Raw genomic sequence first — 18,497 nt, forward strand, 5'->3', positions numbered from 1 at the left:
ATGTCTTGGAAGATGATTACACGATAAGAGTTCGGATTGTGCGCCTTTTGAACAAGCCTGATTTGTATAAACCTAACGAGGTTTATGCCATTGAAATGATTGTCGTTGACGAAGAGGTATGAATGCGAAAAATGATATATATCATTTTTTATGGTGAAATTTGGTAATATAGAATTTTAAATGTTATATTTTATATTTTTTTTAATTTTTTTAATGTAGGGTACTTTAATGCAAGCAATATGTCCCAAGAAAATGGTTGCCGAAGTTTAGGTCTTTTTTAAGAGAGAAGGAGTTTTTAATCATAAGAAAACCAACACTTGGTGACAACAGTGCAAAGTTGAAATATGTGGCTAACTCCAATAAATTATGCTTCCAACCTTACACTACTGCTGTAATGGAACACTAGAAATGTTGACCCAAAAAATGGTCTTTGTAATGGAACAAGACTACAGGTAAAGAGACTTTATAATCGTGTTATTGAAGTTGTTGTCATATCTGGAACCAATATTGGTGATCGCACTTATATTTCAAGAACAAATCTTATACCAACAGATAAAAAAATTCTGATTAAATTTCAACGAATGCAGTTTCCCTTTGCTGTTTGTTTTGCAATGACAGTCAATAAAAGCCAAGGTCAATCTCTTTCTAGGGTTGGTTTATTTATGAGACAACCAGTTTTCGTCCATGGTCAGTTATTTGTTGCGATGTCTAGAATTAAATCAAGAGAAGGACTCAAAGTACTAATTTTTGATCAAGACGGATCACGTTTTAAATAAGACTACGAACGTTGTATATAAAGAGATTTTTAGAGATCTATGATAGCTTTATCATGTAATTCTTTTTGTCTTCTTTAATCGTAGTTTATTAGATGTTATAAGTATATCTTTATATTCATTGACTTTTTTACAATATAATTTATTCAATCCGTGTGTCACATGGGTACATAACCTAGTATAGTAATAAGCTCAGATCCGAGGGAGAAGGGGAGGAGCACCAACCGTTAATGACAAGTTGAACCATCATCTATCGTGAATCCTTTGATCCTTTTTTTTAATATTAAAAAAGTAAATAAATTATTACAATGAGTCAAGTAATGAGATAACCTAGTTTTGACAATATATTTAACATTGATAAAATCAGTTGTGATTAAGTGGGACCGATCTAATTAAAGTTTAGAAAGAGATTAAATTTTGTTATGTTAAGAATCTTTGCATGAAATAAAAGATACGGCTTTGTCTATTCCTGCCTAGGTAGCTTACTTCTTAATCGGTGCAATGCCTGTCACCTTTAGAGGTGCAAAAAATTGCCCGAACTCGGAATCGGACCCAAAAAAACCTGGACCCGGGATTTTTATGCCCGTGTTTTTAATACCCAAACCCTACCCTACTCCTAGGTACGGATAGGGGTACCCAGTAATACCCGAATTGGACCCGATTTTTCCTGATAATACCCAAAAATCGGAACCGGTTTCACACCCGGAACCGGATTTTCCCAATACCCGAAATTACCCGAAAAGTACCTGGAAAAAAAGCCCGCAAAAACTCCAAAATAAGATATTCAAATACCTGGTTTTAGAATGTCCGGCTCTATACAACCCGTTGCATAGGGTATCGTTTTAGAAACAATACCTGGACCCGAACCTCTAAATCTATTAAAATTCAATTATTTAATAATAATAATAATAATATAGCCTACTGGGTTTGCTTAATTTGTAATGAAAATTTATTATTTATGGATTTGACCAAAAAAATTAATAATAATAATAATTATATATATACATATATGTGTATGTATATATTATTTGAATTCGAATTTTGAATCAAATCGAATCGAATAATAAATCATAAATTCGTATTTGATTAAAACACGAATCGAATTCGAATTTTTTAAAACCGAATTCGAATCGAATCAAAATTTGAATGTTTCGAATGCGAATCGAAATCTGAAACACCCCTACAAGTGGGTATAGATATTGTTTATTTGGTATAAGTTTATTCACGGGTGATTAGAAAAAAGTTTAACATTAATCGAATCAAAAGTGTTTTCATATTAGTTAAAACAGGAAGCATCATGCTATGATTTGAAACATATATCCAAGTGTAATTCTAGTTCTTATGGTACCTGCTGAGTTATGGTGTTCTCGTCAGGCTGAATAGTGATCCAATGAAGCAAACAAGGTTACGGGTAAAGTTAAAATCAACAAAATATGATAAATGACAAATCTAAATGACTAAATCTATTAAAATCCAATTACATAACAACAACAACAACATTAATAATACTTCTTGGCCATAGGCAGACTGACTAGAGTAAGTGTTGAGTACATATTTACGAAAATCAAAATTAAAAACAAAGAAAAACAAACGAAAGTTAAAAAATAATAAATAAACGAAACCGCATTCATTTAACTAATTAGGAAAATAAATATTCACAAAAACTAGAAACCAACATCATTTTGAGGGACACATAAATGTCTTTTTCAATATGTGTAGTCTTTTGGGATATCCGGATTAATTATGGGTTTTACCACCAGTGAGTCTTACGACGGTTGAAGAATTGGAGATAACTTAGAGGCACTTAAGGGTTCATACAGTTGCGTTAGACTCACTGGCGGTGACCTTTTGCTATCAGGTCACCCGGTACGGAATAACTAGACAATTCTCAGTTTTTCAGTCGTTTAAAAATATTTAGGAAGTCGGATAGTCCATGAGGTGGGGAATGGGTGGGCTTACAATGGGCCTGGGCCGAGTTTAGGGTTAAGAGTATATATATACGATGTATGTGTTTGTGTTTGTGTCTGTGTTAAGAAACTGATAAGTCTTCAGCCTCCCTCCGCCGTCAAATCCTTTCTCTCCATTCTCCTCCTCTCTGCCATCATCCTCCATGTTGATGTTGAAGAAGCCGTTTGTATCCTCCATGTTGATGTTGAAGAAGCCGTTTGGGGTTAGAAACCACATAGCACATCCACCATTCATCTCATACCCGTTGGATCCCGACCCGGGTCCGGATCCGCCTGGTTTGAATGGTATGTTTTTTGAATATTATTCATTCTATAAGGATTGAAATGCAAATTTGTTTAAAATGAAAGTTTCTGGTCGTTTTTGAATATGATTTATTCTGTAGGGATTATATTTCAAGTTCGTTTACATTTCAGGGACTAAAACGTCAAATTGGATGTAACAGAATGGTTTTGGGCGCCATTCCATTCACTACAAAAACACACTATTCACACCAAAGTTTCACTTCACTTGCCAAACAATTTTCACAACCTCTTGAGGTATGATTTAATTTCAGAGTTCAATTTCAGTTGAATGTATGAACGAACTGTTGATTGATTATGACCGGTTGATTTGTATAGATCTAAGCTACTTCTATTCTGTTAATTCATGTTAGATGATGATTACGTTTCGGTTTCGATTTAAGCTAGGTTTTTGTGAGTTTAACTTTTGCTTAATTATGAACTGTTTTGTGATTCGTGAGTAGGTTTAGGTTTTGATTCATGATTCTATATCGATTTCCGAGTTCAATTTCAGTTGATTTTTGAATGCGTATGAACGAACTGTTGATTGATTATAGCCGCTTAATTTGAATCGATTTAAGCTACTTCTATTCTGTTAATTGATTTTAGATGATGATTACGTTTCGGTTCGATTTAAGCTAGGTTTTCGTGAGTTTAACTTTTGCTTAATTATGAACTGTTTTGTGATTCGTGAGTAGGTTTAGGTTTTGATTCATGATTCTATATCGATTTCCGAGTTCAATTTCAGTTGATTTTTGAATGCGTATGAACGAACTGTTGATTGATTATAGCCGCTTAATTTGAATCGATTTAAGCTACTTCTATTCTGTTAATTGATTTTAGATGATGATTACGTTTCGGTTCGATTTAAGCTAGGTTTTCGTGAGTTTAACTTTTGCATAATTATGAACTGTTTTGTGATTCGTGAGTAGGTTTAGGTTTTGATTCATGATTCTATATCGATTTCCGAGTTCAATTTCAGTTGATTTTTGAATGCGTATGAACGAACTGTTGATTGATTATAGCCGCTTAATTTGAATCGATTAAAGCTACTTCTATTATGTTAATTGATTTTAGATGATGATTACGTTTCGGTTCGATTTAAGCTAGGTTTTCGTGAGTTTAACTTTTGCTTAATTATGAACTGTTTTGTGATTCGTGAGTAGGTTTAGGTTTTGATTCATGATTCTATATCGATTTCCGAGTTCAATTTCAGTTGATTTTTGAATGCGTATGAACGAACTGTTGATTGATTATAGCCGCTTAATTTGAATCGATTTAAGCCAGTTCTCTTTTGCTATAGATTTTAGAAGATTATTTTGTTTAGGTTTTCTTATGTTTAACTTTGGTTTAAATATCAACTGATTTGCGATTCATGATTAGGTTTAGGTTTCGATTCATGATCTTGTATCGCTCTGTTTGATTTAGTGAAAATGTATGATGTTGCTATTTACTTGACGTTTAACTTCTTGTTGATTTGTGTGTGTTTGTTGATTTTAATTGAACTAATTTGTGATTCATGACCGATTCATGATTAGGTTTAGGTTGCGATTCATGATCTTATTTCGTTCGGTTTGATTTAGTGAAAATGTATGATGTTGCGATCCACTTGACGTGTTTAACCTGTTGTTGATTTGCGTGTGCATGTTGATTTTAACTGAACTAATTTGTGATTCATGACAGATTCATGATCTTATGTCGCTCGGTTTGATTTAGTGAAAAAGTATGATGTTGCGCTTTACTTGGCGTGTTTAACCTGTTGCTGATTTGTGTGTGTTTGTTGATTTTAACTGAATTTCCTGATTCAACTGTGTGTGTTTGTTTTGTTTCTTCACCCATGCTTGTTATCGTGATTTTAGCAGATTTAGGTTTTGTACTTTGTGTATTTCAGTTCTTTGTAATTCGTGTTTTGCTTACCTTGTTTTATGATTTCTCATTGATTAACGATCCCTAGATATCATGAAATCTCTTTAGGATTAAGTTTCTGTTTGCCATGTAAGTGTTCATTGATTATTCCATTAATAAAATGTGTTGGCCTATGATATGCAATTCTCAACTCAACTACGATGATCACTTGTGATTTTAGTTTGTGATATCAATCTCTAGCTGTGGTTTGATATGATTCAACTGTTTTAACAGAATTTTTTGATGGAATGTGCTTTTGACCGAGCTTTAGTTGTCTGTTCATTTTGTTCTATATTGTCTGTTGAGGTTCTATATCTCTTTTTATTTCTTCTTTTTTTTCTTTTCAGATTATGAACTATCGTGGTGATCTCTTGACTGGCTCCTTTAGTCAGTAAGTGTTTATATTATAATCTTCAGTACCTGATACATTTTATTTACATAATAGGTTAATGTGTTGTTATAGGTTTGTCACTTGGCTGAGAGCGCGATACGTTGCTAAAGATCTGTATGCGGCTACGAATTTTCAAGTGTATCATTGTAAGCCGGATTTAATAGTTTCAATTTCAGTTTTAAGAAGTGTTTGATAAATGGTTATAGTCATAGCTTTTTTGTTTTGTGTCTAAACAGTTAGCAACCGAGAGGTTGATGGGAACACTCCTGCTGCTCAAGGAAAAGAAGATGAAAAGAAAATCGACCAAGTGGCTGCTGCTGAGAATGTGCCTCTTCAAGGAGAGGCTATTTCTCAGAAAGAGAATGAAGTGAAAGATGAGGTGGCTGCTGCTGGAGAGGAAGAAGACCAAGTGATTGCTGCTGCTGTTCAAGAAGAGGATGTGCCTCTTCAAGAAGAGGCTATTTCTCAAAAAGAGGATGAAGTAAAAGATGAGGTGGCTGCTGCTGGAGGGGAAAAAGACCAAGAGATTGCTGCTGCTGATGCGTCTTTTCAAAAAGAGGTTGCTGATTACCTTGAAGAAATTAAAAAAAGTGTAAGTTTCCACAAAAAAATTTTTGTGCCCAATATGTTTACTAGAACACTCTGTTAACTTTTTTAGAAACAGATTAAAACTGAAGCTCAAATCGCTAGGAGGCAAAACCCTGGAAATCTGGCTGAGTTTGAATGGCTTGACGATGAGGAAGAGTATGCTACTTCCCCCTTACAATTAAGATTTTTAGTGAATAAATTGATTTCAATGTTTTTTCAATAATTCTTTTTTGCAGGGTAGAAAAAGCAATCTTCCTGACATATGTCCTTTCGAACCTGTATGATGATCTTACTGAGTTCCGCGTATGCATGTAAAAACTTATTTTGTATTTTTTTTGTATTGTTTTCTAATTTGACCTCTGAAAACAGCAGCTAATTATAAAATTACAATGTACATCTCATTTAGGAATGATGATGCTTGTATCAAGTTTTGGAAGGCAGCCAATGAAGAAGAAGCTGAGGATCATTTCAATCGTATGATTGGTTACAAGACTTTAGAGGTACATATTCCATTTTCTATAACACATATTCTTGACTACATAATCACAACTTGCCTTTTCAGATGTGGAAAGAGGACTTTGGTTCAAGACTGTGGGACGAATTAACGTCGGCAGTGTACAAGGTAATACATGTGTTATATATAAATTAGGCATGGGTCTTTTGGCTAACGTCACCAAACCAAAACCTGAGATCTTCGTGTTTTTTTAACTGTTCATATTATGTTTTCTCAGTTTTGGTTTGAGTTTGGTTTTTTGTGTTTCACCATTCTGGTTTGAGTTTTTTGAGCAAAAAAAATGGTAAATAATGAACTTGAAATTATATGCTTGTTGTTTATTAGTTTATTATTATAGATTTGGATCTATTCAATAGCAAACACACAATCAATAAGTTATCAAGCTACTGCTGTAAATTATGTAAACTTAACCTCTTTTAAAAAATTACTTTTAAACTCAGGTAATAGCAGCCGAAAATTGTGAGGTCTATGGACAATTTGTGTATGATGGACGTTATGGCGGTTCAGAAGCAAAAATTGGGTAAGTGTTTTTTATTTTTATATTTCTTGTTTTACAAAGGCATTTATGTTTCTAAATTTTATTTCTTTTAGGGGGCTGTCATTTTTCTTCTTCTATGACGTGGCCACGCATCTGGTCATTGGAATGTCTTCATATTTTATGACGTGAGTGTTACTTGTTTCAAACTATGACTTTTAATGATTCTTTAGTTTAACCCGAGTGTGGCATTTTTTCAGGGAAGATGTGTGGCGTGAGATGCGTGGTTTACCTTATGCGGAGACTGATGACGAAGGGTAGGCACGCTTCACATCGTTTTTTGTCTTGTCTTTGAACTATAAACTGTTGCGGGTATGACTAGTTGATGAAGTATGGTAGTTATAAAATGCATAATAATACACTGGAGTCTTTTGGTATTGACTAGTTTAGTTGCATATGATATTTTGTAAAGCTGGATTAGACCGATCAGTTTCATTTACAGTTCATGTTCTGCATTTTAATCATAGATGGATGTGAATCTAAGAAATGGTAAGAATACCTTATAGATGGATTTAAGGTGTGCATTTTAATCACTGATGGAAGACTTTATTTATTAGGGCGTGTTCATTCATAGACTTTGCATAATTACACCTAGTTTTCGAGTTTAATAGAAAGGAGTCGGAATTTTTTATAATAGACAAGAAAGAGATAGAAAGAAAAACATTCAGGTTACACACGGGTTTCCGGGTGTGTAGGAATTGTAAAAATAAAACAAAATTTTAAGTTTTCATGTGTTTGTAAGATGAATGGAAAATTACAATTTTACAACTATACTTTTTATTAACCATATTGAAGTGAAGTCAAATGTAATGCAATTAAAGGGCATTGATGTCTTTTGATTTTCATACGGTTTGATAAAAGTGATTTCGATAGCTTTAGTATCAATTACTCCATAACAAGCATTAAAGTAAAGAAAAATGTTGTATTGAATTGCATAGTTACCTAATTTAATTTCTACAATAGTATTAATTAACCCTTTTGTAAAAGAGTACCACAATATCAGTATAAAAGGTAGAAACTAAATTAAGAATACCTGATGCGTTCAGAAGATAGGATTTGCCAGTGGTCGGCGATGTATTTGAGGCTTCGGAGTAGGCGACAATTCGGTTACATTTTGAAAAAACGACAATTTGGTTACAGGCAATGTCACTGTTTCTTGTTGCATATGCTATCAGATAGATGAAGAGCTTCGTAACAACTTGTCAATACTCGGGACCATATTGTAAGCTGAATCGTTGATTTAAAATCCTCACACGCCTATAGAGCTTATTTGGAAATACCAATATATATGTTGTCTGTGATATTATAAAATATGCGTTAATGTAGGGTATATGCTGACTTTTGCAATTGGAGCCGGTCCAGTAACCGGTGTTATCATACCCGAGCTTAGCAGCAGCAGCACACGCGGGAAGATCATGAGCTTTAGTTTTTCAGTTCATTGGGTACTGATCTTTCTCTCTCTCTCTATATATATATATATATTATGTGTAATTTCGTGGTTGGGCTGTTCTTCCTTGAGTTAACTGAGAAATTTGGTGTTGCACCGGTGTATGGGAGCTTTGGTGCGGTTTCTATATTGGCAGCGATATTCTCTTTTACTTTCTTTGTTGAAACTAAAAGGCGGTCTCTTAAAGAAATCGAGCTATCATTAAACTCGAATTTCGTAAGAGATGATTAGGGTAAGTTTTCTTAATTTAGGTCCATGGAACCAAAATAACATGTTCTGTATAGTTCTGTGTATAAGATATAAGGTAGTTTTGTTTCCACATTCATTTGTGGAAATGTATATATAAACAATAAAGCCTGTTGTGTAGGTTGTACACGGAATCTCTTATTTATGTCGAATTCCGACACATATGTATGATATGTTGTACCGATTTTTTTTTGTTTTTTCATGTTCAATTATTATTTTATATTTTACAACAATATATGGAATTTGTGATATCTTCCTATATTTTATGAGATGGAGTAACAACATAAGTTAGAATTGCCCTTAACCTTAAAGATGATTTGGTTGTAGAGGCATTGTGTTACGACGAACGGGTCGCTGCAATTCTGAATTTGTGATTATTTTGTGCTACAGGAGCTGGTAAGGATGCTGCAACACTCTGACCTGACTCCAATGTGAATGTACGTTTGTAGTTCGTGGTGAGTAAATCAACACAAGTTAACAAATGAGGGTATTGAATATTTGAATGTTCTTACCATTTAAGTATCTTGTATATGGGCGGCATCTAAAGGGACACTACTGACACATTATCCAAACACCACTTGTATGTTATACAAGCAATATGGTCTACACAGGCCGTTTGACAAGGGAAAAATCGTCTTATGGGTTGTATGAGGTGAAAAACGGCCTTATGGGTCGTATGAGATGCAAATCATATGGCCTATATGATATGTGACAAAGAAATGACTTAGTACTTCTGATTGTATGATGTAAGGGGCTCTGATGTGCATATTTGATTCAATAGCATATGGTCTATATGACATTATATGACCGTATGATGCGACATGAACATTGGTGTACATTTTTGTTGAAGTGTTTGTATATCAACCCTCTAGATCTATGGTATTGGTTGGAACATTTATGACAAGTTTGCACCAAGTACGGGTGCGTTCTTTTACAATACGTATTGTTTTTTTTTTGTTGTGCCCATTATCGGCTACATGTTGCGCTTGATGCAAGTTGCATTTAATCAAACCTTTAGCTTAGAATTTCTTGAGCGACTTATTTTCGAGTTTATTTGTTTCTATCTTAATTATATTTTGATATTTTGATGTAAGAATTGTACTTTCTTAAAAAAAGTAACATATTATAGGTGGATTAAGTTCATATTCTTGGTATTGACAATTTGACATGTATCATAATGAATTTTTTTGTTTTTTAACAATCTATCAATGCATGAAGAATCAAAGATGCATGTATCCTATTGGAATTAGTTTTTTCATCTTGCTAAAAGCCTTTGTAATAAATAGGGATGTAAACGAAACGGATGAGACTTTGTTCGTGTTTGTTTATTACGCTTTTATCGGACAAACGAACAGTCCATGAACACTATACTTATTGTACATTAAGGAATTGAGTTTGTTTGTGTTTAACCGTGTTAGTTTATCAAAAATAGCGCGCGAGTGAACACTAACAGACACAAACTGTTGTAACCTATCACTAACAGACACAAACGAATATATATTAATTTGAGAATAATAATCAATAAATTAACACAAAATTACCTTAAAATCCATAAGTACACCATATAATACCCAAAAAAAAGCTTAACATAATACTCATAAACATAATTATATGAAAAATAGTAAGAGTAATAAATAAATAAATATATAACAAAAATAGTAATAGTAAAATTCTAATAAACAAACATAACCAGCCGGACGTAGACAGAAGTAGCCGGTCGAACGAACCTAAACGTACACATTACCAAGCGTTCTCATATCGTCGAATTAGTCGCATCAACCGAAGCTTCCGGTTCGGCTTCAGAGGATCAGATAACGCCTCTATTGGTTCAATCAGATAATAAGCCTAAAATCAACATATTCACCGTCTCTGTAAATCCAGCAAGGTATTCGCTCCACAAACCCTAGTTTATTTGTACTAGTTTGTAAGATGATAGAAGACTTAATTGTGCTATTATATTCGATACTAAAACTCTATAATATAGGTAGCAGCCGTAGGAGTGTGCACTTCGGTTATTAGCCTAAACCGAAACCGGAGTCATTGGTTAATCTGTTTTGTTGATCAATTGATTTTTGATTAATCTGTCCAGTATATTTGTACTAGTTTGTAAGATGATAGAAGACTTAATTATGCTATTTCACATTCGATACTAAAACTCTAAATACTATAGGTAGACAGGGTGTGCACTTCGGTTATTAGCCAAAACTGAAACCGGAGTCATCGGTTAATCTGTTTTGTTGATCAGTCGATTTTTGATTAATCCGTCCGGTGTATTTGGTTAGTTTGTCGGTTTTCGGTTCGGTTGGGCTTATATATTTGCTTAGAGTTACATGAAATGGAGGTATAAAACATGAGATACATGATTTGGAGGTATAAAAACTAGAAATATATCAAAATATGACCGGTTCGTTCCGGCTAGGCTAATTTTGGTTAACCGATGGTACAAAACTCTAAATACTGCACTTCGGTTATTAGCCTAAACCGAAACCACCGAAGTCATCGGTTAATCTGTTTTGCTGATTAATTGATTTTTGATTAACCTTTTTGGTTTATTTGCTTAGTTTGTCGGTTTTTGGTTCGGTTGGGCTAATATATTTGCTTAGAAATACATGAAAATGAGGTATACATACACGAAGTGGATTTCTAACTACATGAAATTGAGGTTTAAAACATGAGATGCATGAATTATGAATTGGAGGTATAAAAACTAGAATCATATGAAAATATGACTTGCTCGTTTCGGTTCTGCTAATTTTGGTTAACCGAGGGTACACAAGACAAAAATGATAACTGATTTTCGGTTGATTTGGTTTTCGGTTAATCTAGGTTTGGTTTTGGTTAACGGTTCAGTTATTGCTCACCGTTGTCAGAGCTGTAGAGAGTCGGAAGCTTGTATTGGAAAACAATAGCAAAACATAAAAGAAAAGAAACATGATTATTCGCTTTGGTGTTTTGTTGATACCTTAACTAACCAATTGTGGCTAAAACAGGAACAACTTGCAAGATTGATTGAAGCAGAGACGTCACCCTTTAACACAGTTTGTTAGTTGGTTATGGAATGGATCTAGGTATTCTGGATTGTTGTGTATGGCATCATCGTCTTCGATTTACTGTATCATGGAAGTTCTTCTGGATGTGTTCTCTGGTTAGTAATTTCCTGGTGTATTTGAACATTGACCTTTACGAAGTTACTAGAATGACAATAATTGTGTATTTTTATGTAATGGCAGCTCAATCACTTCCTCTATTTGAGGTAGCATTTACAAGATGTGTAATTATTTCAATATTATCGTTTATGTGGTTAAGAAGAAGCGGAGAACCAATATTTGGATTGTTTATGTGGCTAAAACAGGAACAACTTGCAAGATTGATTGAAGCAGAGACGTCACCCTTTAACACAGTTTGTTAGTTGGTTATGGAATGGATCTAGGTATTCTGGATTGTTGTGTATGGCATCATCGTCTTCAATTTACTGTATCATGGAAGTTCTTCTGGATGTGTTCTCTGGTTAGTAATTTCCTGGTGTATTTGAACATTGACCTTTACTAAGTTACTAGAATGACAATAATTGTGTATTTTTATGTAAAGGCAGCTCAATCACTTCCTCTATTTGAGGTAGCATTTACAAGATGTGTAATTATTTCAATATTATCGTTTATGTGGTTAAGAAGAAGCGGAGAACCAATATTTGGACCTGCAAATGTTAGGAATCTTTTAGCTTCAAGGGCTGTTACTGGATGTGTATCTTTGTTAGCTTTCATTTACTGGTAAGTCTTCCTTCTGAACCATCTGCAGTTGAATTATTAACCCTTATGCTTGTGAATAACTGCTTGCGCTACGAATTTGTGCTCTTAGTATCAGATCATTCATGCTTTTTGGCATTTATGGTTCACATTCAAATCTGATATCTATATGCGTTTGGTTAAATTTCTACATTTGTACGCTCTTTGTTATCGGCTTTGTGATAGAGTCATTTTTTAGTATCTTGCCGTTGATGTTTTCTGGATTTTTTGCAAATCAAATCAGACTTCTAGTTTTTTTTTTCTCTTATGTAGCTAGTTGTGAGTTTATCTGAGTGGATATAAGGGCATAGTTGCTAGCCAAGTCAGACCAAACCAAAGCAAATCAGCCGGTTCAGCTGGTTTGAGGTTTATGCGGTTCAATCCACGGTTTATGTTTTGAAAAACCGGTTTAATGGTTCAGCCAATGGTTTGGAACTTAGAACCGGATGCTTTAACTTGTTATTAATATTTTTGTTTGGAATATGCATTGTGTAGATGCATTATATTCATATACCATCTTTATTTTTAGAAAAAAGTTGATAGTTGTTACAAACTGTCATTATTTAGTTTTTGTTGTCTTTTGCCAATGAGCCCGTTATAAGTTTGCATAGGGTTTATTTCCTGTATATTGAGGGTTTCTCCTCCATTGTAATTACAAAATTCAGATTATTATGTGTTTTCTACACAAACAAACAAACTTGAAATAAAGAAGTGGTCCAAATCATGACCTATTTTGGCCGGTCTGGTCGACCCAACCAATTCAGCATATTTGGTTTGCCATATTCTGAAGCCTAAGTGGTTCGGCCCAGTTTTTTTTTTTTTTTTGTCTAAACCATTGTTAGTGATTTGGTCTGCTTCAGTATAGTAAAACCTTTAACAGTACCCATATGACTACCGAGAAGAAGCCATTTGTTTTTTCCACTCATGTATATGGTATAATGCAAATTTAACCATAAACTAAAAGAGGGAGTAAATTGCATTCTTCTGTGAGAAAAATAACGTATGTTAATTAACTTACGTTTTAAATTCTTATACTCTTTTCAAGGATAACCGGATAAGCACATCATGCTTTATTAAGCGCTTCTCCAACTATTAATGATTTATTCTGAAACACAATTGGTTTTTTTGCAACATTGTTTACCAGTTAAACTGCGTTATCGAATTAAATGCCATTTACTTTATATGCTTTTTGTAGTGGCTATTAACTTCTTGTGGAGATTCTAATATTATATTTGCCTTGCTGTTGCCTAAGGTTGTTCCAAACATGCGTTTAAGCATTTGTTGAATACATCTGTTGGAAACTAATTGGATTGAGTATCACTGACAAACAACTGGTTTTCTGACCTCACTCTAGGTCAACTACTATGTTGTTATTGATCGAAAACCACACTTTACAAAGATGTTTTAACCCTCTATTGATACCCAAACCTATCCTAACTCAAACTTCTAATGATAAGCAACAAGTTCCTAATCACTATTCTTAACTGTTTAACAACTAATAAAACCCAATAAGACTAAAAGTGTAAATACTAGATACTGATAATTATCTTAACTCATAAGTCCATAATCAGCAATTCTAGCCATGCTTCCCTTCGGTAACATTCTTATCGGATTATCTCAAAGACTTGACCCGTTTCACATATGAAATCAAGATTACATCCTTCATTTTGTCCCTTAATTTTATGGTGAAACTTATCTTTGCAGTATTCAGAGACTACCTATGTCTCAAGCTATGATATTAAGCTTTACAACTCCGTTTATGGCCTCAGTTGCAGCATGCTTCATTTTACATGAGAATTTAAAAATAACAGACATAGCAGGTACAATAACATCTGTAATTATGAAACATTTGATTATGTTTAATACTTACGGCTTACCAATATCTGTTCTTCAGGTATTGCTTTCAGTTTCTTTGGGGTGCTCTTTCTACCTGGATCACCTACCAGCATAGAAGGTACAGAAATGAGTTAATAATCGAAAGGAATCAATATTATAGGTCTTTTAACAGCTTTTGTATTATCATATGTGTTTATATATTCTGTGCAGGGGTATCAGTGGAACCTAAATTAGGTCAAGGGGTGCATGTTTTTGCAGTTTTGATTGGTTTAGTGTCATCATTGGCTGGTGGAGTTAGTTATTGCTTTCTAAGGGCTGCAGCTAAGGCTTCCGAACAACCTGTGTAAGTATGGCTTCTCATTTTACTGTTTGTCAGTATTATTTTACCAAGTTAAATCTATATTTTTTTAAAATTTTCATTTTGTTTCAGGGGTACTATATTTTCATTTGGTCTACTCTCTACTACTGCAGTGGCAATATGCATGCTAACCACCCTAGTAAGACTGTAATTTGTTAACGCACGTATGTGTGCGTTTCATATTCTATTTTTTACTGCCATTTAACGTATGCATTTAATATTTTCTTTCAGGAATTTGTGCTGCCTAGCTTTTATTCGTTTGTTCTTATGATTTTTCTCAGCATATTGGCATTTTTTGCTGAGGTAACATACAATATCTACACACTAAAGATCTATGTTCAGTTTATCATTGTGCTCATTCGCGAGTTAAAAATAAATCTGAAAGAAATATAATATTCTGCTGCAGTTATTTCTGGCACGTGGGCTTCAGCTTGAGAAAACCAGCAAAGTTGCAAATATTCAATACCTTGAGGTAACGTCATTTGTTGTTTATATGAATTCAGTTTTTGTTTATAAGTTACACGACTATGTTTATTTTCATAATATTGAGGATTGATTTATATGATAACATGTTGGTTTCAGGTTGCATTATACCAGCTATGGGGCATGGGTTCATTGCGAGTGGCTCTGTCATTCGGTAAAGTTGTTGGATGTTTACTTGTTTTTGTTTCAGCTTGTTGTACCATGTATTTTGGACCAGAAAAAGAAATGGAGTAAGATGTGCAGAAATCAATGCACACCCATTTCTGTTTTTGCGTTCCAAAATGCAATTTTGAAATTCAAGTATCATAATTTTCGCATACTTGAGTTTTTGGTTATATTGCTGTTTATGTTGGGTCAAATTTTATATTCTTCATCTTAAGCTGTATATTAAGTTGAAACGTGATGTAGTTAATATGATTATGTAATTTGTTGAAAGTCGTTAAACTAACTCATGATGGTTACTTTACTTGGCTCATGAAGGTTCGATTCACTAACCCTAGAAACAAGTTTAACAAACCTTCCAAATGCTTGTTAGACTGTTAATAGTTGAGCTCTTCTAATTCACTGCTTATTAAACTGTTAATAGTTGTGGCTGTTGGCTATAATTATCATAAACCCATGGTACACCAGTGCTCCCTTTACAAGTGTGAAGTTATGAGTTTAAATTCTTAAACCACACGTAGTGGTAACGTTTTCCTCCCAAAATGTGCTCCACCCCCACCCCCACCCCCCCACCCCTAAGTATGTTTTACAACTATGTATTGCAAGGTGTTGGTGTTGTCGGTGCGTTGTTTTTCTTCTTCGACCGTATAACCTTTTCCATTTTTCTGCCATTCTCTTCTCATCGTTGTCGGCCCCTGACGGTTTGAATCCACTACCATGGCCACAACCTTCGCCTACGATAGAATCGCTCCGTTTGATTAGGGCACCACCTCCACGAGCCCATCGCTGCAAAATTTAGGGGTTTTATGACCGACGTATGCGGTCATTGCTAGTGGCCATTCAAAGGCCTCTGTTGTTACGGCTGGCTTGGGGGCAGGCGATGGTTTACGGCGGCAATGTAGTCACAGGCGGTGGTTCTGCTTTCGTTGACGCTTGATGTTTAGGTGAGAAAATGTTTAGGTGAACCTTTAGAGGTTTCACTGACTCTGAAAGTTAAACATGGTTCTTACAGATATTGCGTTGCCATTATGTTTCCTGCTAGTGCTACTGTCAGTATGAAGTTAGGTGATCATTGGTGACCAAATAAAATTAGGTTTAAGGCAATCATAATAGAAATATCAATATAAAAGGTAGAAACTAAATTAAGAATACCTGATGCGTTTACAAGAAAAAACGAGGACCCAAAGGTAACTTTGTAATTTGAGTTTGATAACACTTTCTCCGCTTTTCTTTCTATCCAATTCTTTCCGATTTTGGAAGATTGAGATAAGGGTCAATTTTTCATCTAAATTATTTCCTTTCTTTTTGTTTCCTACCTTAAAAAAAACCCTCAGGAACACCTTTTTTTTCCCCTAATTCTTCTCACTTTCTTTTCCCCTTTTCACTAAAATGGACTCACAGAATAGGTGTGCTCGGTTCGACAAGAGACGGAATTGGAATTCAGAAATCCTTCCAATTTTGAAAAACCGATAAGAGTGTATTAACCCTTACCCAATGGATCTTGATTTACAATCATTTATTGTACCTGATAAAAGGTTACTGCTAATCTTAAAACAAACACTTGGCATTTATATTCAAGAAGTTGGAATTGGCATTTATATTCAAGCAAGAGAAGCTATGTTAAAACAATATAGCTGGGTTGCTAGCCTAGTGTAGAAGCAAAGTTTCAATTTTGGTTCTGGTTGTTAAAACTCTACTTTTAAACTAAGCAGTTAATGCGAAAAAAATATCGGATATCAGTCGAGGACCAATATCTGAGATATCGGTTATCGCAGTGAGATATTGGTGGGATATCGGTAAATTTAACATCATGTAAAATTCATATATATAGCAATTTAACAACAATAATTCTGTATAGTCTCCTACCATTAAGAAATTAACCTTTTGCAAATTGCAAAACACTTATAATCTTAGCAACTAAGAATTGATTAAGACTTAAAACAATAACATTGAACACTAAAAGTTGATAATTAAGAGTTAAAACATTGATATCGGGAATATCAGTGATATATCGGTCAAATATTAGTCAAATATAGGTTAAATATCGTTGATATTATCGGTACTGATATTCTGAACCGATATTCGGACTTATATATCGCCAAGGGACCGATAATCGATATATCACTGATATATTGGCGATATCGACTACATGGCTTTTAAACAACAATACTTTGTTTACTCTAGCTAAACTAAATTTGTGGTTTGAGCGGAAAAAGAAATCGTATTCAATTATGACGTGTGATGGGCGCTTAAATGATGCCAGGTAAACGTGTGAAATACGTAGACGGCTAGGATTTTAAGACGTGGAGTGCCGTGTTATGGCCTATTGGGCTATTTCGGTTTCAATGATAGGGCCCTTTAATTTCATGAAATGTTAAAAGTTTTTTTTATTTATCAAGAACCCATGTAAAGCCCAATCAAATTACAGCGAAAACACCTAGCCAACAGGTAAAGCCCTTTTTGAATCACGAAACGTGCAAATTGGTCCCGACACGTTTTCATGTTGAAAGCACAAAAGGATCCATCCTTTATCACATCATCTACTTTACCCCATTTTACTCTATTTCGCCCTAAAGAAATTACCTCTGTTTATATAATATAAAATTGATTCTTAAATTATTATTTGTGTGGTCAGCATGACCTATCATGGTGCGGGTCACTTTTTAAATAGATTTTATTATTGTATTGTATTGAATTTAATAAAAACATGCTGATCGTCCTCAATGTAAACAGCATGGTACTTTTAAAAATGAATATACCATTTAAGTATCCATATTGTTTGGGTAATATGAATGGATGGATGCCTTTGTGTAATAACCCACTTTAAAATGTGGTTTATGAAGACACGTAACAAATGGTCTAAAATGTTTTTTTTATCTAAAGTGCCAATGAAGAGACCACTTTGTATTTTGGGTAGTAGAAGAATTCTCACGGAGAGCCGCTCATCGAATCTTATAATCTATGACCCGAGGAAAAAATTGTGTAAAGAGCTCAACATTTCACTTTCCTACTATACGGTCGGCTGCGTGGAGTACTTGGAGAGTCTTGTTTCACCTTCAGATATATGCTTAAAGGCACGAAACAAATTAAGGGAATTAAGCAATGGAAAGAAAAGAAGATCGAATCTATTTTTCCCTTCCGTCAAATTAAGATGATGCAATACAAACCTCAAGGTTTGAAGGCAGAAGTGATCGAGTCCTACAAGTTAGGAGATATTTAATGGGTATTCAT

The 18,497-nt window shown here is 34.2% G+C and overlaps 1 protein-coding gene across 1 annotated transcript; it reads left to right on the forward strand.

The window, feature by feature from the left end:
* Nucleotides 1-12,001: 12,001 nt before the first annotated feature.
* Nucleotides 12,002-15,363, forward strand: LOC143540216 (uncharacterized). Its single transcript, XM_077033338.1, has 9 exons — nucleotides 12,002-12,152; nucleotides 12,238-12,412; nucleotides 14,132-14,247; nucleotides 14,322-14,381; nucleotides 14,474-14,606; nucleotides 14,694-14,760; nucleotides 14,853-14,924; nucleotides 15,028-15,093; nucleotides 15,204-15,363. The coding sequence occupies exons 1-9, from the start codon at nucleotides 12,095-12,097 to the stop codon at nucleotides 15,336-15,338; spliced, it is 882 nt and encodes a 293-aa protein (XP_076889453.1). The 5' UTR covers nucleotides 12,002-12,094; the 3' UTR covers nucleotides 15,339-15,363.
* Nucleotides 15,364-18,497: the final 3,134 nt, after the last annotated feature.

The sequence above is a fragment of the Bidens hawaiensis genome, unplaced genomic scaffold (assembly GCF_021521415.1).
Source record: "Bidens hawaiensis isolate Kalapana, Puna unplaced genomic scaffold, B.hawaiensis_p1.1 tig00012182_1, whole genome shotgun sequence".
NCBI classification, from domain to species: Eukaryota; Viridiplantae; Streptophyta; class Magnoliopsida; order Asterales; family Asteraceae; genus Bidens; species Bidens hawaiensis.

What these genes read in the sequence shown, in the direction of transcription:
- LOC143540216 (XM_077033338.1), top strand. Translation starts at nt 12,095, where the DNA reads ATGGCATCATCGTCTTCAATTTACTGTATCATGGAAGTTCTTCTGGAT. An exon ending in TATGCATGCTAACCACCCTA is followed by an intron (nt 14,761 to 14,852) that starts GTAAGACTGTAA and finishes ATTTTCTTTCAG; the next exon opens with GAATTTGTGCTGCCTAGCTT. An exon ending in CAAATATTCAATACCTTGAG is followed by an intron (nt 15,094 to 15,203) that starts GTAACGTCATTT and finishes TGTTGGTTTCAG; the next exon opens with GTTGCATTATACCAGCTATG.